The sequence below is a fragment of the Pimephales promelas genome, chromosome 5, assembly GCF_988280905.1.
Source record: "Pimephales promelas chromosome 5, fPimPro1.hap1.1, whole genome shotgun sequence".
Taxonomy (NCBI): domain Eukaryota; kingdom Metazoa; phylum Chordata; class Actinopteri; order Cypriniformes; family Leuciscidae; genus Pimephales; species Pimephales promelas.
The window spans coordinates 2,571,781-2,593,261 of NC_142773.1; the positions used below are offsets into that span (position 1 = coordinate 2,571,781).

Genomic DNA, 21,481 nt, shown 5'->3' on the forward strand with positions numbered 1-21,481 from the left:
AATGCAGTCTCACTTCGTGTCCAGAATAAGAGTGCTGTGCTAATTAGCCTGAAGGTAAAGTTTTGCTCCACATTTACATGATATTCAGGTGGAATGTACCCAGAAGTCCTCACTGGTGTGCTGCATATGCATGTCTCAGTCGTCCAGAGCTTGACAAAGGTCCATTCTCGGGGTGAGGAGGTGTGGACGGGGGAATCAGGGGTCTGAGCTGGTGTGGTGGCGCCGCCGATAGCCTGGTGACGGGGACCGTGGTCCATCAGAGGACGAATCCGTGTCGTGCCGCTGGCGAGGGGGGGCCGGTGTCCTGCGGTCAGCCTTTGGCCCTCCTCCTGAATGGCTGTCACGGGCTCCGGCTCCACTCTGACTGCTCCTTGATGGATTAGGACCATGGTGGTCCCGGGAATCTTTTCTCGGCCTGGGGAGCACAAAACACACCTAGACAATCATTTATTCCTGGAGAGCATGGGAAGATTGGTTCTGTTTGAGGGGAGAACCATAAGTCAGACTTGGACTATGAGGAACACACTATCCTTGTTTACGGTTTAAATCAAATACGTCAAATTTATTTATTTAGCACTTTTCACAATACACATTTCTTAAAGAAAATGACAACGTTGATGTGTATAACATCTTAATATATTTATGCTTTGTAGTCGCAATTGGAAGATTAGAGCTGGGCGATAATATATTTTATTATTTGAACTGAGATTGCTATAGACCATTTCACAAGATGTAAACAACACTGGTCCAGAAGCACTTCCTGTTTCAGTTTGTAACTGTTTTCTTTATTTCACATGTAAAGAAAACATCTTAAAGATGTTTGTTTAACTTTTTGATTCAGTTTTAAATGTTCTGTTGGTTATATTTTATCCCAGCTTTTTTGTAGTGTTAAAAAACTGAAACAGGAAGTGCTTCTGGGCCAGTGTTGTTTACATCTTGTGAAATGGTCTATATAGTACATACAGTATGCCAATATACTGATGTGTGCAGACAAAGCTGGGTGTACTTATATTTCCAACTTTAGTACCAAAATGTATCAACCAGCTTTTTATATAAATAAAGTCAAGCAGTTGAGATTTGCAACATTTGATATATTGCTTTACGTATTGGACAGTATATAAACAGTGGATTTACAAAGTCTACACACCTCTGTTAAAACAGCTGGTTTTTGTGATGTAGAGAAGATCGAAAATCACATCAGAACTTTTTTTCCCTTTTAAATGAAAAAATTACAACCTATGCAATGCCGTGACAATTCGGACAAAAATCATGGACAAACAATAGGCGTGGCTCAGTGGCTCCGGAAATCTTCTGTCCAGCCCAATGAGCTCAGACGTCCATGGGTAAAAACAGGAACACACCGGACAGCCACTTTATAGTAGAAAATTAAGATGTACTTCTAATTGAAACAGACACTGACACTGTTTTCATGTTTAATACTAGCCTAGAAATCTAGATGCACCCTAGCGGCAGCAAAAATTATTTTGCAGTAAAGTGTGGTCTAGCCACTCTCTGTTGGCTTTCTAAGTGGAAAAACCAAACTCTGGTCAGGCCAATCACATCGTGTATAGAGTTGGTGGGCGGGCTTAACACAATGACGGCAGAGTTGTGACGGTTCTGCGCCGTGATTTTCCATTGGTTATTTCCCTGCTACTTAAAAACAAACAAGATGCTGCTGGCGAACAGCGGTCTTTCAATTCAGCTTTGGCCACGACTCTGGATGACTTGGAATTAAAAGAGCGTCACTTAAGTCATTCTTAAAAAAGGAAGATGGGTTCGGAGTTTTGACGACCGGATACTGCAAAAGTTTAATATCAACTTGCTACGCTGAAGGGAAAATGCAATGGACTCAGTCATCCACAGCTGTTCGTTGCTCTGGTTGGTTGTGGCGCTATCCTATTGCGTGCAGAGGGATATTGAAAGACAACCTTTTATCCCGCCCCTTGGACTGAGGTATGCCAATTGTGAGTTCCCAGACCTAACATCTTGATAGGTCTGGCTTGCCAGGCTAGTTTAATACTGTAAAGCTGCTTGATTTGAAACAATCTAGTGTATAAAGTGCTATATAAATAAACATTATGTTGTGAATTTACTGAAGTACTAGATCTCACCACTGTCATTTTTGTTGTGTTTCTTTTGTTATTGAAATCCACATATTGTCATATTCATGTAAACTTGGCTTTCAGCAGTGTGGGCGGCATCGAGATACAATATACCATATTTTTACCCCAAAGCGAAGAACAAAAAATAAACCTTGACTATATTTTGGCCTTTATAGTACTGTGTAAATGTAATAAGTTACTGTATTTAAAGGAGTAGTTCACTTTTTAAAAAAAAAAAAAAACTTTTGCTGATAATTTACTCACCCCCCATGTCATCCAAGATGTTCATGTCTTTCTTTCTTCAGTCGAAAAGAAATAACATTCCAGGATTTTTCTCCATATAATGGACTTCAATGGGAACCAAATGGTTCAAGGTCCAAAAGACACTTTCAGTGCAAACTGCAAACTGTTCAAAGGGCTTTAAACGATTCCAGACGATGAATAAGGGTCTATTTCATACTTGAAAAAATAACAAAGTTTAAGTTTTATAAGCTCAAATGCTCGCCTTGCTCTGTTCTGTGATGCACGTTCGTGACTCTCCTGTTCGAACTCATTTATCAAAATAAACGAATCTTTTCCCGAGTCAACTCATTCATTTTGTTCGTTGAATGAACCAAATGACAAGAAAAAAGATTCTTTCTTTTTGATGAACGAGTTCGAACAGGAGAGTCACGAACGTGCATCACAGAACAGAGCAAGGCGACCATTTGAGCTTATAAAACTTAAACTTTGTTATTTTTTTTTTTAAATGAGCGATCGTTTCGCTTGATAAGACCCTTATTCATCGTCTGGAATCATTTAAAGCCCTTTGAACAGTTTGCACTGAAACTGTCTTTCTGAAACTGTCGTTTGCACTGAAACTGTCTAAGCGGTTTGGAACCGCTTAATTTCATTTCGACTCAAGAAGAAAGACATGGATATCTTGGATGACATGGGGGTGAGTAAATTATCAGCACATTTTTTTTAAAAGGACTCCTTTAATGGCGCTTTTCCACTGCATAGTACGGTACGGTTCGGCTCAGTACGCTTCGACTCGGCGCGGAACAGTTCGGATCGCTTTGCGTTTCCACTGCAGTAGTACCCCTTCAAAGTGTGTGGGACTGATCGTTATTTGCGCGCGCCTCTACTGCCATGACATCATCTTAAAAGCGCCACATTTTCAAACCCACAACACAGGAACAATGGAGGCTATCGAGGGGATGGTGTTCCTGATTCTCGGTATGTGGTTGTTTTTAACTGCTAGACGGAAAAATGTGTTTAAAATTAAGCTGATGGCAGCAAAACAAAAATACTGATAAAAAAGTGTCTCGTGTCGCAAATCCAATGACACTAGTAGTGACGATTCTGTCTGACCAATCAGTGATCTGCAGTGTTTCACGTCACATTTTAGTACCGGTACGGTACGCTTGGAACCTCAACAGACCAGGTACCATATAAAGCGACCTGAAGCGAACCGTACTGTACCGTACTATGCAGTGGAAAAGCGCCATAAGTATCTTTTTGGCAACTTTGTACTTTGTCATAGTTTCAAAGATATTGGCAACTTTTACTCTCTACTCGACTACATTTTTGAGCAAGTATATGAACTCTTTACTCCAATAGATTTGTAATGACAAATGCAATTACTTACTACATTTTGTATGGCACCTGATTTTTTCTGCAGCAGTTTATCTCTGCTGTAAGCGAAGCGATACGGCCATCTACAGGGCATTGGAGGTACTATCCCTTACGAAAAAGAAGTTTATTCAGTACAACTGAGAAAAGTAGTTGTGCACTTAAAGTTTACTACTGTTACACTTATAGATCACTTAAACATATACTTTTATATAATAAAAAGTGGGCCAATTTAGTCCCTGATATTAGTATACTTACTGCATAAAGTTAATTGTACTTAAAAAGTTTACTTGAACTTTATTTTAGTTTAGGTTTGAACGGTTAGTTCGAATCTGTGATTCTGATTGGTCAAGAGATGTGCTTTATTCATGATAAAACACGGCTATGACCGCTTCACCCAACGGTTCTATTGATCGCTGCGCAACACTGCGGTTCTATGTCGTTTTTATTTGAGCTTTAATGCATTTTACACATTGGAACGTTGTTGCTGTTCACGCTCAGGGACTATTTTTTCTAGCGGAAGGAAGGCTTTTAGTGATTTTACTTCAAGAAAGTTGCACTAATACATTGTTTTTTACTTTAATATTGTGTGGCAACCGTTTTATAAAAGCAATAAGGTACTCGAGGCAAGTGCTGTATCGTATACTCCGCTTCGCGTCGTGCCTAATAACGCCCTTCAGCCGTTACTTATTCACGATACAGCACAGCCTCTCGTACCTTATTGCTTACATACGTCATTAAATTAATTTGAAGTATACTTTTCTCGTAAGGGATATCGCGTGCCTTTTGCCCAAAGCGGTCAACAAGGCTACTGTACATGAATGCAAGTTCATTAGCATGTAGTTGCTGAATCGCAGGCGTTTCATCTATGAGATGAGAACATGCAGCCTCTGATGAGGCCCAAACTAGAACTTATGCCCTTTTTGAGGACTTGAGCTTAACTGAGACTTCACTGTTCGTAGACTTTTAAGAGGCTGTTGTGTCCATATTGATTAATTGCAATACTGAGATGTTCAGTTTTATTTTGTGTTTAAAAAATTAAGGTGTTGAGGACTAATGCATATTTGGGCCTACATTCAGTATGAGTAACATACTATTGAGATTAGATACTCAAGCCTTGTCTGTGAAAACGGAGTTTCCCAGACTAAAATGAATGTCTGAGCGGTTTTAACTAAAGTCCACTTGCATTAGAACTATATCTGAGATATCTTAAAATGTCACTGCCATTGTTTTGAAGCAAGAGTCACTGATCACTTAATGTATGGTTTTCAGCTTCTCTTTACATCTCTGGCTCTAAGTACCAGTTGATTTTGGTATAGACCCCTGTGTTGTCTGCTCAATAGCTGAAAATGAAGAGGACTTTCCCCTTTCAGCAGGACAATGATCCAAAACACATCTGAATCAACCAAAGTATGGCTTCAGCAAAGACGGATGAATGTTTTGGAAAGGCTCAGACGGAGCCCAGACGGGATTCCTATAGAAAATATGTAAGGGGACATTTACATTTATTCATTTAGCTGACGCTTTTATCCAAAGCGACTTACAATTGCTATATATGTCAGAGGTCACACGCCTCTGGAGCAACTAGGGGTTAAGTGTCTTGCTCAGGGACACATTGGTGTCTCACAGTGGATTCAAACCCGGATCTCACACCAAAGGCATGTGTCTTCTTATCCCTTGCGCCATCACCACCCCCAGGATCTGAAGTGGATCGTCCACATTAGATGCCATGATCACAGTTTAACAGATCTGTAAAGTCTTTGTAAAAAGTGAGAAAATATTCAAGAAAATATCAAGTTAAGACGTGGCACGATGCTGTAATGAAAGGGAGTTCAACTAGTATTAATCAGGGGTGTGAACAAAAATGCAGCTAGTTATAACAAGTTTAAAAAAAATCCCAAAATTGTCACTTTGTGTCACTTTGGGTTTCAGTTGCATTGCATAGGTTGTCATTTTTACATTCAAGGAGCAAAAATATGATTTATCTTCGTTTCATTTGTACATCACTTTTGATGACGATTCAGCAAAGCTATTTTATCGATAAAATCCATTAGGGAAAGTTGATAAGTTTATGTGCGCGCGCGTGTGTGTGTGTGTGTTTCAATGAAAACAGAGCATTAATATAGACCTTATATAGCCCCGCCCCTTTTCAGCATTGCGCTCGTTGTCTTTTGACTTCCGGTCTGTATTTTCAGAGATCTTGCATAGGTAATGAATGAACTGCTCGTAAAAAAATTCCCGGACGACATTTGTTAAGACATCTGCTTTACAATGCTTATGATAAACATTACAATGCTCATGATAACTTGTTTTGTTAACTCTACAATAAGTAAATCCACTTCACCAGCTAACTACTCCTCGACAGCGATGCCAAATATACAGAGCGACCGCAAAAACGGAAGTTCAAAGACAATATTCTAAAGATGACGGCGCCTATGTTTCTCTGGTGCATAAGGTCTATAGAACGGTGATTGGGAACTACCTTTGCATTAAACTATTTTATTGCACACGTTCCAGTCAATCAGAATAGAGTATTTAGACAGACCATGGTATGAATCGCTTTACATGACTATAGTGTATTTATGCATGAATGAATGTTATACATCCAACTTTTAATATATTGATGGGGGATACTATAGTTTAAATTTGATCCCTAAGAATCAAGCAGTTTAGACTTGCTATAATTGTACATACTGCAGTTTAATAAGTGTCACAGTCAGAGGCATAAGTGAAGCTGAAATATATGAAAGATCACCCGACAATCTCAGTTCCATAAAAACAAAAATCACTCATTTAAATGAGTGCTATTTGTATTCCCAAATCTAATAAAACTACAGCTCTTTTCCTAAATCAAGTTAGCTGCCACTGTAGGCATCGTAGGTGCACATATATGTACATCGTAGGTGCATATATTTTACATTTTTAAAATATATAAACATTCAAATGGCTACATGTGTGTATTAATGAATAGACGTAGTGTGGCGTTGTTCATGCCCTCACAGACACACGTTAGTTTAAGTTTTGTGAAATGGTTGCGTACTCTGCTTTAAAAGTCTACACAAAATGTGTTTGCGTAACTTTTTAGACTGTTAATGTGATTTTGATTCTGAAAGAACAGGTCTGACTTGTCACCACACTTGAATGGTGTTTGTAATGTTGAAATTGGCCATTCATAATTCTAGAAACTCCATAACCATAATGCAAACATATATGAGTCTGTGACTGATAAAGGACCTAGACATTTGCAATCAATGAGTTAGAATCTACTAGAAAGTAGTGGCCAAAGATGAATTGACATCTTCACCTTTTATTGAAAATATGCTTACAAAATCTTTAACAAATTTGAATAATATTGCGTAGTAGTGCTTCGAGTCATGATAACGCATTGAAACATGCCAAATTGCCAACATCATTTTTGTCCAGGCTAACATAAAAAGACATGAACACATGCAAAAACAAGAATTAACCAAAAAAATATAAGGGTACATGAATTATCATGAATTCATGTACAAATTAATGCATGAACTATGCATTCATTCATGCATTAATTTCTCATGAATTATCAGGAACTAACACACGTTTAGTATTCTTCATTCATATCTTCATGAATGAACAACACCTTATTTAATACATTAACTAAGATGAGCACATCCTCATGAATTATGATTTATAATTTGATTTATAGCATGATCATGATGGTTTTTTTTGTTCTTTGTCTAGGTCAGTGACCTAGTCACCACTTTAGTTAAGGGGCCACACACATGATGAAGTCATTAATAGATTAATGCTTAATTAATGATGACTACTGTATTGGACAGACACCAAAATAGAGCAATCACAGCTCATAGAACACAAATTCTGTTAATCAAATACAAGTCATCATTAACTAAGCATTATCTATCAATGACTTCATCATGTGTGTGGCCCCTCAACTAAAGTGGGGACTAGGTCCTTTGAAAAACTGATGAACAATTTGCTATTAATGGTGGCATAACTGTGAACAAAGGAAACATCATGATCATGCGTAATAAATCATAATTCATGATGATGTACTCATCTTAGTTAATGTTTTAATTAAGGTGTTGTTCATTCATGAAGTCATGAATGAAAAACGTTGAACTCATGGTAGTTCCTGATGATTCATGAGATATTAATGCATGAATGAATGCATAATTCATGCATTAATTTATACATGTCATGAATTCATGATAATTCGTGTACCCTTACCTTAAAGTGTTACCAATATTAATATGTGATTATGTTGTAGTCAATGCATTCAAAACAATTCAATTCAATGTAGTGTAAGAGCTTTTTGTTTTTCTATGCATTTTTGTTTTGTTTTTTTGCATAGTAAAAGAAATCCTGTAGATGTAGTTTGCCTTTTTGCCAAATACTTTTATTAGATATATACCCTAACCAAGTTTATTGTTTTGATCTTTCCTCATATTTAAAATATTTTAAATATGTATATATAAAATATAATCATCTTATTTAAAACAAATATCCCCTCCAGGCATCACTTTGGCCTCTACTGTATGAGATTAATAGTTATGAAGATTAATAAACACTACAAATGTACATCTGTCTTCATCTATAAAGATCTGTCTTCGTCATCATATCCAGCGAGCTTCAATAATTATTGATTCTGACAAAAATATTTTAAATCTGGAAGACTTTGGCCATGTATTGTCATTGCTGTTTTCATGTTTATTAATGTTTTGTTCATGTAATGCAGGAATTCCCAGAGAGTTTGAACCCTTCTAAATTTTAAGTTAATTTTTCAATAATTTAATCAAATGTGTATGTTCACAGCTCTGTTATGTTCTGATTAATCCTGTTAATGGACACATTGACATTCATATATTTCTATTTTTAGTGTTCAAGTATTTTATTTTGATTGTTTTTATCTAAAACATATTTATTGTAAAATGTATTTTTTTGTGATTTACTTATTTTAATACTTTTTAAACCAACTCACAAACTCCCTGCAGTTTTTTCACTAACCCTAGTTAGAAACTCTGGTGTAAATTAATATTAAATTCTCTCTCTCTCTCTCTTTCTCTCTCATATATCAATATGGTACACAATAATCCCATAAAAGTGTTAAATCAAAAGTAATCTAAAAGTACTCAGAAAGTTTTTTTATATATCTTAGAAGCTCACTAAGTTTTTGAACAGAACCATAGTTTGATAATTTTCTTCAACCCAAACAAAGTAGTACCACTGTCTTCAAAAGGACTGTATTACGTAATAAAAAGAGTAAACTAACTAAAAGATGTAAAGATGTGATGAACTAAAGCAGCTAAATTGTGTTACAACGCCCTCTTGTGAAGAAACTGCATTACACCTTAAATAAAACATATATAGTTTTACATGTAAAATAATCTATAACAAAAAGATAAATAATGGTATTTAGTTCATTGACACAATGTAAAAAATATACACAGTTTACCTTTTACTGTACATTTCAGAGTCCGAATCGGAAGAGTCCCTTCTGCTTCGGTGTTTCGACTTCTCCTTTTTCTTCTTTTTCTCCTTCTTACTCTTCTTTTCCTTTTTACTCTTCTTTTTGCTGTCAGATCTGTAATTAATTTGAGTTCTCAACTTAGATAGTTTGCCTTTTTGTCAGAAGTATCTTTTTTGTACTTGTTTCTTCTATACAATTAACTTAAACATAATTTTTGCCCATTAAGGAAGATGTGTATATATATATATATATATAAGCTAGAGGGTAGTTTAAGCCAAAATCAACAAGTCTTTAAAACCATAAAATAGATCAAACTTGTCTATATACCTGGTCAAAAGCTGTGCTTTATTCACGATAAAACACGGCTATGACCGTTTCACCCAACGGATCTATTGATCGCTGCGCAACACTGCGGTTCTATGTCATTTTTATTTGAGCTTTCATGCATTTTACACAGTGGAACGTTGTTGCTGTTCACGCTCAGGGACTATTTTTTCTAGCGGAAGGAAGGCTTTTAGTGATTTTACTTCAAGAAAGTTGCACTAATACATTGTTTTTTACTTTAATATTGTGTGGCAACCGTTTTATAAAAGCAATAAGGTACTCGAGGCAAGTGCTGTATCGTGAAAAAGTAACGGCTGAAGGGGTTGCACAGCTTTATCTTGTCTATATACCTTTTGTCTCCTTTATCATGTCTGTTGGCCTCCTCCGGCGTCTTAGTGGCTTCTTGCGGTCTGTCAGCTTTATGATGCTGGCAAAAAATAAATTCATAAATTCAAGATCAGTAACGATTGACTGTGCTTGTAATATGACTCTTGAGATCAGGGCTGTCAGAATTCCTCAATTAAACGAGTGCTCGATACTAGAAATCCTGTCGATTAACCAGCGAAATACTGGAAGTGGTGCATTCGTTTTCTAGGGCTGCATGATATATTAAAACCATTGAAAAATCATAATATAGCATAGTGGTATTGAGAAATCACAAAGGCTGTGATTAAACTAAAATATATATATACTGTATATACTCTGCAGATTTGAAAGTGAAGCACAACGCTTTATTATTTACATGCATGCAGGTTACACGTTTCTCCCAGTGTCCGTTCATTGTAAATGCTGCATAAAAGTCCGACACACTATGTGTTTCATAGCGAAGCTTTGCACTCTACATGTGCTCCACGCATGTAAATAATAACAGTACAACACTTCACTATGAAACACAAAGTGTAATTTGGTTATCAGGTATGGTTAACAAACTCCATGTCTGCATACGCTGACAGTTTGGGTTGCTTACAATGTTCATCTGGGAACACAATGTGCACCATTTGACCAGATTTGTAACGTAAATCATTGTTTTGTTCATCACAATTTCAAAATAAAAGTTAACCCTCACTCTGAGTTTGATGTTCTTGTTCAAGACATTACAGTGGCTGTAGCGTACTGTATGTATTTTAAGTCATTTTAAAGGCTATTGTTCACTCAGGACTATTTTTAGTACCACAACAAAAATGATCCATTTACTCGTTTTGACATCAAAATAATTGACCGATTACTCGATTACAAAAATAATCGTCAGTGACAGCTTTACTTGAGATATGAGCCATGACACATTCTTAAAATCAAATTAGCATTAAAAACTGATTATCTCTGTCTGCGTACCGTGAAAACCGGCAAACCCATTTTTACAGCTTCTTTTTCTTGCTTGGAGAGCAACATTCCTCTTGCCCCGGCCCTGATGAAGAACAAAAGCAGAATCTCAGGATGTTACACCTATTACATTCGATTTATAAACAAAAATAAGGTGAAAATAGCGGAGCACATTAAAGCTACTCCATAGACTGAAACAGAAAAGTGATTTTATTTTGTCTAACATTTGGCAAACACACAGAATGCTCAATGAACCCAGAGTATTATATTGAGTTAACATAGTCACACAATGACATTCTCAACCGAGTGGACAACGGATGTCATACTTCTTTTGTGTGATGGCTATTCCCATTGTCCACGGCTGATGCTCCTATGGGGATTCGCCCTTGCAGAACCCGGTGTCTGAGAGGCTCTTGCAGGGGCGGAGTGGGACCAAAAAATCTACCGGGAAATTTCGTAGACCACCGGCCCTCGTCGCCGGCACGATTAGCCAATAGCATTTACAGTTTTACTGATTTAAAGGGAACTTTGTTGTACTAGTATGCTGGAGTAAAGTTCATAAATGGTCGTTCTTTCCCATAGTACTTTCTAAAACTAGTTGGGTGGACTCTGTGCCTCTAGGGGGGTTGAGGGGCATGCTCCCCCGCAAGAAAATTTTGGACATTTTAAGGTTATAATGCATCAATCTCATGCTCTCTGAGAGATCGAAATTAAGACCCATGAACTGCTCGTTGAACAAAGAAAAAACATTAATTTGTACCAGGACAATAAAGAGGGCTCAAATATTTTTTTAGTTATGAGAGTCTCAGTTTGCATTACATTATCAATGGTGTTTTAGGATGCCAAACAATTATTATAATAATGTAATAATGATTTATATATTCCTATGAACAGTTCCTAAGACGTACTGTAAAATCCATTTATAGCCTATAAATGTGTAAATGAAAATGAGTATTTCAAAAGTATGTTTTAACCTACATTACACTATAATATAGGAAAATTAAAATACTTTTGTCCTAATTTCTTCACTTGCAAGAAATAAACCCTTGAGCTTTTATTTAGGAGAAAACACCAGATGATCGCAAGAGCAAAGTAATCACGCAGAACAAACTGGATGCTATTCTAATGTCAGTTATTATAATGGCGCAACACCATATGGTTTCAATTTTAGTTCGTTGGCAAAATATAACGCTAGAGACCTTAATGTTAGGTTTTACATTTTACATCTTTACATATCTCTGTTGGGAAAAGGGAGAAGAGAGAGTTCGGCAAGGCGGATTCGAACTCGCGTTCAGCGCATCAAAAGCTGCATTCAAACTTTTCACGCCCTACGACCTACGCCACTGAGGCTGTTCTATGACGGGTGTCGTTTTGCTGTAAAGACAGGCATTTAGTGCAAATATATGCTCCGTTATAAAAAATGTAAAAAAAAAATTGTTTTCTTCCCTTAGCTTGGGCCATGGCGAACTTCCAATAAATACATTTTATCAGACCGGGCCGGCCCTCGTGGCCTCGTAACACTACCGGACCACCGGGAAAACTCCCGACTCTCCCGATTGCCACTCCGCTACTGGGCTCTTGCACAAACAAGATTTGTGCCAAGTACAATGGCTAACGCAGTGCAATGACATCGCAGGGTGTATAAGGAGGTCACCAGCGTTTGCTGAGGCAGTGGGATCTCAGGTGGAGTGGGACTTCACTCCACCTGCGAAGTGAGAGGGAACTCCACACACCTCTCCTGCCGTCTCCAGAACCAGCGGACTCATTGCTCGTCCATGATTCTGATATAACTGACCTGGTGTCCATAGAAATAGAGAGACCTAAGAGATTGGTTTCCTTGCTCGACCCAAACACGATGATCTGGTGTAACTTATGATTCGTTGCATAACCAGACATTCAGCTGAAGGTGATGATACACCTTTTAAACCACGTCACAGACGACAACGAGGATTGTGGGAAGGGCGGCAGGAGCTCTGCACAATATGGCAGATCTGCTCAAAGACCTTGGTTTACCTCTAGCTCTAGCACGATTGGCCGGTCCATGGCTGCTATAGTGATGATGGAGAAACATCTCTGGCTTAATGTGTCAGGGATCAAGGATTTAAATAAAGCGGTCCTCACCCTCAGGGCTGCTTTCGGCACTGTCGTTGAGATGGTAAAGGACATGTTTTGAGGTGAGAACGCAGTTGGGCTATGTGGGATAAAAGGTAGGGATGTAACGATACCCTCATGTCACGATTCTATACATATCATGCAATGATATTGTTGACATGATATAAGGCTCATAAAAAAAAATGTATTGTTGATTAAAATGCTAAATTTGGTATTACATTGTGGGTGTAAGGCTACGTCCACATTAATCCGGATACATTTGAAAACGGGGTTTTCGTTTAAAAACGCTCTCCGTCCACACTAGCGCTTTCAGGTGTTTTCCGACGTTTCAGTGTGGATGAGAAACTTCTACATACACTTTACTGCGCATGCGTGAAACTTCACAAAAGCTCACTGAGATGATGCAGTTGGGAAAATAAATAATAATGTCATCGCACAATAACAGGATAATTTTATTTAGCAAAATATCTCACCATCACGGATGTGTCCATGTCGCATTCAGTCACCATATGTTTGGTCTAAAACGCAACTGCTCTCCTGATTTGCCGCAGGACAGCAAATGTGAGTACATTATCTGTTGTCTTTGCAGTACTGTGCTATGAAGAATAGCACATATTAAGTAACATATTTTAGCAATAGTGTAAAAATGAATAACACATAACAGACACAATACCGATAAACATGAATATCTATTGGTACTGCATGGATCACATGACTAAACTTACGTCATCGTTTTGAAATACCTCCGGTTTCACTGTCCACACTACAACGCGAAAACGGCGTTTTCAAATTTATCCACTTTGGAGAGCGTTTTCCAAACGATACGTTTTTATTGACTTAAAACGGCGTCTCAGTGTGGACGGAAGACCAAAACGGAGAGAAAAATATACGTTTTCAAACGAAAACGTATTAGTGTGGGCATGGCCTAAATGAATAGGGTTGGACTTGGTGCTGGAAACCCAAAGCACAGCACAATAGAGACATCAGAATAAACATATTCATGATTCTGAGGCTGAAAATAAGAAGCACCCTGTCACTGACTAAATATATTTAAAATAATGTAGGCCACTTTTTGCCTGTAACATTCAGACATTTGGCCCACAAATATCCCCCATTGCATTATTATACATTATATTCAACATTAAATATAATAGTTTAATGTAGTCCTATAAAACTCTGTAAACTTGCATTTTTTCCTCACACAGTAATTTGCATTTAGGGTGAATTATACACAATACATTTTGACCATGTCACCATCCACGATACATACAATGTACAAATGTACAGTCATTTTTTATAGGCAGATATTCTTCACTTTGAATTTTGCTCAACCCAGATAATATGTATTATACATTCATTAAGGTTCATTATGGTGGAATAAGTAACTTATATCTTTAAGAATGTATTTTTAGCAGGGAAAGAGATCCAGCCAACTCGTCACAAATGGCGGTAAACGAACATAAATCCAGCACTGGCTTTACCTGGAGCTCCCGAGCCCAGAGACCCGGTCCACGTCCCGTTCCTCCCCCTCTCCTTCCCTCCTGCACACATCTGCAAGATCCTGCAAGCAAGACAAACATGACTCAGAAAATGCAATGGGAAATGCTGCAAATACTTAAAAATGTGTATGTTTGGATGTTTACAAATGCAAACCTCTTTGGTAAGGCCAGTTGGTTGTTTTTTGATGGTTTTATGTCCCCTAAAACAGACAAAAACATTAAGATTTAAACAGATTTTAATTTACAGGGCACTGATGGATCCAGCGCACTTACAGTGCTGCCAACATGGCCTCGTGCTCCGCCTCCCGCACCGCTGCCATCTCCTGCTCTTTAGACACAGTTGCGCCACCCTTCTTATCTCGGGCATACCACGTCAAATCCTTGCCCTTCTGCCAGCGTCCAACCGGCGCCATGAGGGAGTTCCCTGAAGAAGATGGACACAAGACCTGGTCACACTTTAGTTTTGGGAAAACATATTCACTATTGACTTTTGTTTCAAAACGCTCCAAATTTAAAGTTTAGTAAGTGGTCAAGTTTAGGTACTGCCAGTAGGATTGAGGGACATTGAATATGGTCATGCAGAATAAGGTATTAATATATGTTTTATAAATACTGATAAACAGCCAATATGTTAGTACTATGTAAGCTAATAAACAACAAGTTAATAGTGAGAATTGGTCCACAAACAAGACTTATCCTGTCCACTGTATCGTGTATAGTTAACAAGTGTTACCCAAGACCTTAGGCGAATCTTACATAACATGTCAAGAAAGGGTAATATTTTACCCCAAAGACAAAAACAAGAAATTATATTTGAGTATAATTAAATCCCTGAGTTAATATAGTCCTATGACCATCAGAACAATTAAGATTTTCATGACATTTAACAATATTTTCTCCCATCATTTTCATTAAAGCATACAAATATCATTCTTAGTATTGGGTAATGTCGGAAATATAATACGTATTACATTATTAAAGATTATATTGTTAGAAAATTTTAACTATTTAAATTGTATTTGCACCACACTGATTGTAGTATTGGTTGTAATGTGTTCAATTTATGGCCATTATAATTGAAGGAAACAAAAGAATTACATTTATTTGCATGTGGTGATTCACATTTATTGGAAAATGTACCAAAACATCATGAATATAAATATACATATTATACATTATACATCATGAATGAATATATATATATATAAATATATATATATATATATATATATATATATATATATATATATATATATGAAGAGTTCAGATGCAAAAGCCTCTAAGTGCCATTTGAAATTTTCCTCTAAAATGACCATTTTTATCAAGCTTGTATATTTAAGTTCAGTAATTTCACTTAAATGACAATTAATAGGTTATCTTCATTGCCATTTAAGTGAAATTACTGAACTTAAATATACAAGCTTGATAAAAATGATAATTTTAGAAGAAAATTTCAAATGGCACTTAGAGGCTTTTGCATCTGAACTCTTCATATATAAATATATATATACATACACTCTCTCACCTAAAGGATTATTAGGAATACCATACTAAAACTTTCTTTGACCCCCTTTCGGCTTCAGAACTGCCTTAATTCTAAGTGGCATTGATTCAACAAAGTGCTGAAAGCATTCTTTAGATGATTGATCATAGATGTTGATGGAGATTTGCATGAAGCTCCCGTTCCACCACACCCAAAGATGCTCTATTGGGTTGAAATCTGGTGACTGTGGAGGCCATTTTGATTTTAGTACAGTGAACTCATTGTCATGTTCAAGAAACCAATTTGAAATGATTTGAGCTTTGTGACATTGTGCATTATCCTGATGGAAGAAGCCATCAGAGGATGGGTACATGGTGGCCATAAAGGAATGGAAATTGTCAGAAACAATGCTCAGGTAGGCCGTGGCATTTAAACGATGCCCAATTGGCACTAAGGGACCTAAAGTGTGCCAAGAAAACATCCCCCACACCATCACACCACCACCACCAGCCTGCACAGTGGTAACAAGGCATGATGGATCCATGTTCTCATTCTGTTTACGCCAAATGCTGACTCTTCCATCTTAATGTCTCAAAAAAAAAATCGAGACTCATCAGACCAGGCAACCCTAGAAATGGTTGTGCGTGAAAATCCCAGTAACTGAGCCAATTGTGAAATATTCAGACTGGCCCGCTGGCACCAACAACCATGCCACTCTCAAAATTGCTTAAATCACCTTTCTTTCCCATTCTGACATTCAGTTTGGAGTTCAGGAGATTGTCTTGACCAGGACCACACCCCTAAATGGATTGAAGCAACTGCCATGTGATTGGTTGATTAGATAATTGCATTAATGAGAAGAAATTGAATGGATGTTCCTAATAATCCTTTAGGTGAGTGATATATGACCATTGTATGTATATATATATATATATATATATATATATATATATATATATAATTAAGAGTAATTTAATTAAAGAGTTCTTAATTAAATAAAATATGTACAATTAATATATATATATATATATATATATATATGAAGAGTTCAGATGCAAAAGCCTCTAAATGCCATTTGAAATTTTCTTCAAGAATGATGATTTTTATCAAACTTGTATATTTAAGTTCAGTAATTTCACGTAAAGTGAAATATATATATATTATTAATTATATATATATATATATATATATATATATATATAATTAAGAGTTTAATACGTTTATAACTATCTATAGTTATATATTGCCCTCCTGACTGATAGAGACAAGATGAGCAAGCAACTTTGTAAGTTAAATGTCTTGGGGGTCTGATAGGTCAAATGCGCACATGGTACATCAAATTATGAATCCTAGTATGATAAAGATAGCTTTCTTGCACAGGTTGCGTGACGTCTAGCCAGTAGGCCTCACTGACGTCATCAAGGCAACAAAATATTAATGATCTACGCATGCGCAGTAGAAGGTTTCCTGCAGGACGCTGGGGCGGTTACCTAGCAATGACAGCATGACCTTATTAATATTCAGATGCTGAGCCTTTGCCATAGTATGATTCGTGAACCTACACGCTGCCTGAACGTTTCGTTACTCTGGGTCCTTTAACAAGAAAGCCAACACGTCAACTAACTTACACCAACAAAAGCCACAATTGTGTCCGATACAAACACATTAACAAACAGGCGTTGTAATGAGAGATCATACCAAGGAAAAAGGTAGGAATGTCTGAATTTACACTACAATTAACGTTTCTGGGCACTTTAAACAGAAGAAAACATCTAATACAACGTGTTCCCAGAGGACAGTCTGTCATGGACAAACCATGCTGATATTATGGATTAGCAATATCTTTACAGAAAAGCAAACAAACTCAATACAAGTCTGCTACAATATCCTCACGAGTTATTAGCTTTCTGAACAGGCTATCGCGCCCGTGTGCTAACGTAGTAAACAACAAAATGTTATCACAGACCAGTTACATGAGCTCTACTTCACAATTATTGCTAAATTCAAGCGTGTAAAAGGCACAAGAAATCATGCTTCTCTGAATATAACGCTATATAGCAAACTAAGCACAATAATAGCGCATAGTGAGTTAGCAGCTAACGTTAGCTCGATACTTACCCAGATAGTTCTCTCTATGTTTGTCCACTTTAACTTCATCCCAGTTGAACTGGTCCTGACCCCCTCTCACCCCTCCAGATCTCGACGAGCCGAACATGACTTCTGCTCAATATCCAGCACACTTCCAGCCTCCTGAAGGCACTGAGAGATGCTTTACACGCGTGTAGTAGAAGAGGAGTCAGGCCTTTGGTTTCCACAACATCCGGGAAACCGCTTCGTCTTTACTTAGTAGTAACAAATTCAGCACGAAGAGCCATTTTAACAACTACAAACATTATCTTGTCTAACAAGCTATATTCACAACGACACCAAAAAACGATTCCTTAAAAAAACAACAAAGGAGTGTCGTGAATAAGAAAATGTGATGTCAACATCATCTGCCGTCCGGCGCGCGCTTCACTGATTATGTTGTGAAGATCTGCGGAGAGTCGGTCCGCGTCTGATGACGTCATCGAGCATCGGTAATGGCTTTCATGCGAATGTTAGTCACCTGAACGAGAAAGGAAGATTTTAGGCTAAGGGGGGAAAACATTCTCCCTATTTTTGGAACACTTTTTATCCCAATGTATGTGAGGTTTATCTCCAGGCTTTTTTCAGGTGAGTTGAAATGAGCTACCTCTTTAAATCCTCGCCAGTTGCATCATCCTTTTCAGTCAAGTGTTATAGCAGATTAGTTGTGAAGTGCCATTATGATGTTTAAAAACTTAATTTTACTCCATACACTCGCAGCGGATTTTATTCATCGCGTTCGGTACGTGTGTTTCAAAGTGAACCTGCTGCGTTATGATTTAGTCATATGCATGTTATAAATGTGCAATGCAATATGCGAGCATGTGAATAATAATACAGTTGTGCATATGCCTAGATGGATTTATTTATAGTTTATTAAGGGTTTTTGGTTGTATCTGTGTAAAGATATGGAAGCTACAGTCAGTGTGGTCCAAAGATAAGTGAAAACTTTTCTGGTTTCCATTTTTGTAATGCAATATAAACACAAATGACTAATACGGGGCATTATCAGCCTAACATCTGAGAAAAACCTAATTGAAAAAAATAAATAAAAATACCTGAATTTGCTTGAAATTAAAGCAAGAGTTAGATCTATAAATAATGAAATATCAGATTTTTCAGTCAGCACTTCTAACATTCAAAAGGCTAGGTGGGTAAAAATGTGGAAGAAGACAGGAGTGTTTTTTGACACTGGGTTTAATCTCTTTAAATGTGCATCCTTTACTTCCCGGCTCTGCTCAATGTTAGGAAAGGATGCAGAGAATGAAACTGAGAAATCAAAACACAACTTCTTTGTAAATTGGAGTAGTCTTGATCACTTGAAAATGTCATCAGCTGCGCCCAAAGGATCTGTCCTCATGTTGAGGTTTGGTGGTTTAAGACATTCGTATAAAGCGAGAAGCCCTTTTGAAATATGTGAAATGCACTTTATTTAAAATTGCAAAGGTAGTGATCTTCCCAAAATTTCATATCACAATCTAAATCGCGATCTTCCCAATGTATTATTGATAATATCCAGATTGGAACAAGCCTAAGGACTTCTATATTTGCACAATCTAAAACACAGAATTGCATTTAACAATCAGTTGTCAAAACGGTAATTAAACTCCCCAAGGTAGTATTTATTGACACAGACAGCAGCAGGTTTTAGGTTTTGAGACCGAATGCATGGATCTTATATAATGACACGGATCCAATTTCTTTCTCAACTGTTTATTCACTTAAGACATAACTGAGAGTCTTTATGTAAATACTCGCCAAGATGGACATTTTGTCACTCGCATTACTGCGCATTTGCACCTCTGTTCACTCTTCAGAGCTTCATTATAACAGGCTATAGTGTAATTGATTAAAATTATTAAATGGATGCCCCCTTATTGGGACAATAAAGCCCTCCCTAACGGATAAACACTTTATTAAACGCATGTTAAACACTTTATTTCCACTTTTAGAATATTTTTCTCCATTTTTATTGACAATTTGCTTAAAAGGTAGATCGTGGACCTCTTTAAGATCGATCACAGTATAAAATCGTCAGGTCGCTCACCCCTATGCGAAGGTAAAACATAAGTTCAAATCATTGTGTTGTGAAGGAGTAGAATTCATACATGTGTGAGGTTTTTCGATGGCAATGGCTTTTCTTAGCGCCTCTGGAAGAATCCTCACTCCTCTTTTCTCACAATGCAGTTAGAGAAGGCTTCCTTCATTGATTTCTGGGTCAGTGGATGGAGGAGTTTGAGTATTGAGAAGAACCCACTCGTCTCATGACTTGTCATTAAGCACCAGCCCAAACTGGTCTCATGGCAAGGGGTTGCACCATATGACTTGCATTAAAACGTGGATGTCACACGTGGAGCTCATTTATTTCAAGACATCAGTTTGTAATGGGAGAGGTTGAAAAAAATGTTGTGTAGTGCACTGAATTGAAGCTGAATTATTATATGATAGGGAGGAAAGCTTGGGATGTGGCCTGTTTTATGACCATTGTCAAGTGTTTTTCCTGTGATTACTGCTGTTCTGCAGTTTAACCTAGTGGAGCGTCCAGCTGTAGTGAATTATGCAGCAGTGTAGATTTTGTTCAGGGTCCCTATTGAATTGAATTATTGAATAGAAATTTTACATAACAGCACAAGGTGTCATGTTGTGGTTAACACTGTTTTATATTTAGTTGTATTATAGGAGAGGCTTTTACTTTTTAGGGAATCTGAGGGCTTGCATCACTTGCGGAGAGACACATAAGTGAAAGTGTGAACTTGCTTGAATTCACTGTGTGTGTATTGTAAACGTTCTCTTGTGAGCGGTGGCTCTGGTTTTGACACTGAAAAGGAGCTGTTAGGATTTCAAGTGCCTTCTGTCCCTCACAGCCGTTTGCTTTGGGACGTCACTTCAGACTCGAGGCTATTTTCAATTCAAAGATGCCATTTTAGGATTTCTCCATTTGGATGCCTAGTCCTTTTAAATTTACTTGCAAAAGTAAAAAGTGACTTATTTTGTATAGTTATTTTTAAAAGGTTGATTAGCTTAAAGGGATGGTTCACCCAAAAATTTAAACTATCATTATTACTCTCCCTCTACGTGGTGCATTAACAAATACTTAATTAAAGTGAAGACATTTTAATGAGAACAACCATTGAGAATGTGTGGAGTGTGAAACGTAAGTGGCGTAACGGTTAATAGAGAGTCAGACTGGTAACCCAAAGGTTGCGGGTTCGATTCTCAATATCAGCACCTAACCTCCAATCGTATCCCAGGCGCCACAGCAAAAAAATGGTTGCTCAGTGCTCTGTGTGTGTGTCCACGGTTTGCTGTGTGTGTGTGTGTGTGTGTGCGCACTGACTTGGATGGGTTAAATGGAGAGGTCAAATTCCAAGTATGGGTTACTTGGTCTTCACATGTCACTTTCAATGAGAGCTTAATGGGTGTCATTCACTAA

At 37.4% G+C, this 21,481-nt stretch overlaps 2 protein-coding genes across 4 annotated transcripts in view; one reads left to right on the plus strand and one right to left on the minus strand.

Moving 5' to 3' along the window:
* On the minus strand, positions 1 to 18,419 carry c5h1orf35 (chromosome 5 C1orf35 homolog). The gene is made up of 8 exons (XM_039657205.2): positions 18,040 to 18,419; positions 14,712 to 14,862; positions 14,593 to 14,638; positions 14,421 to 14,500; positions 10,840 to 10,912; positions 9,858 to 9,934; positions 9,169 to 9,297; positions 1 to 415 (listed from the first exon to the last, which is right to left on the minus strand). The coding sequence occupies exons 1-8, from the start codon at positions 18,134 to 18,136 to the stop codon at positions 196 to 198; spliced, it is 873 nt and encodes a 290-aa protein (XP_039513139.1). The 5' UTR covers positions 18,137 to 18,419; the 3' UTR covers positions 1 to 195.
* guk1a (guanylate kinase 1a) overlaps positions 17,454 to 21,481 on the plus strand; it is a 15,668-nt gene continuing 11,640 nt past the window's right edge. Inside the window, exon 1 of one of the 3 annotated variants that reach the window (XM_039657250.2) lies at positions 17,454 to 17,630. In XM_039657250.2, the coding sequence (XP_039513184.2) occupies positions 17,606 to 17,630 (25 nt within the window). In that variant the 5' untranslated portion in view covers positions 17,454 to 17,605. Of the gene's footprint in view, positions 17,631 to 18,452; positions 18,637 to 18,715; positions 18,791 to 21,481 lie in introns of those variants that run through there. The other 2 variants (XM_039657249.2, XM_089130818.1) reach the window with 2 other exon arrangements.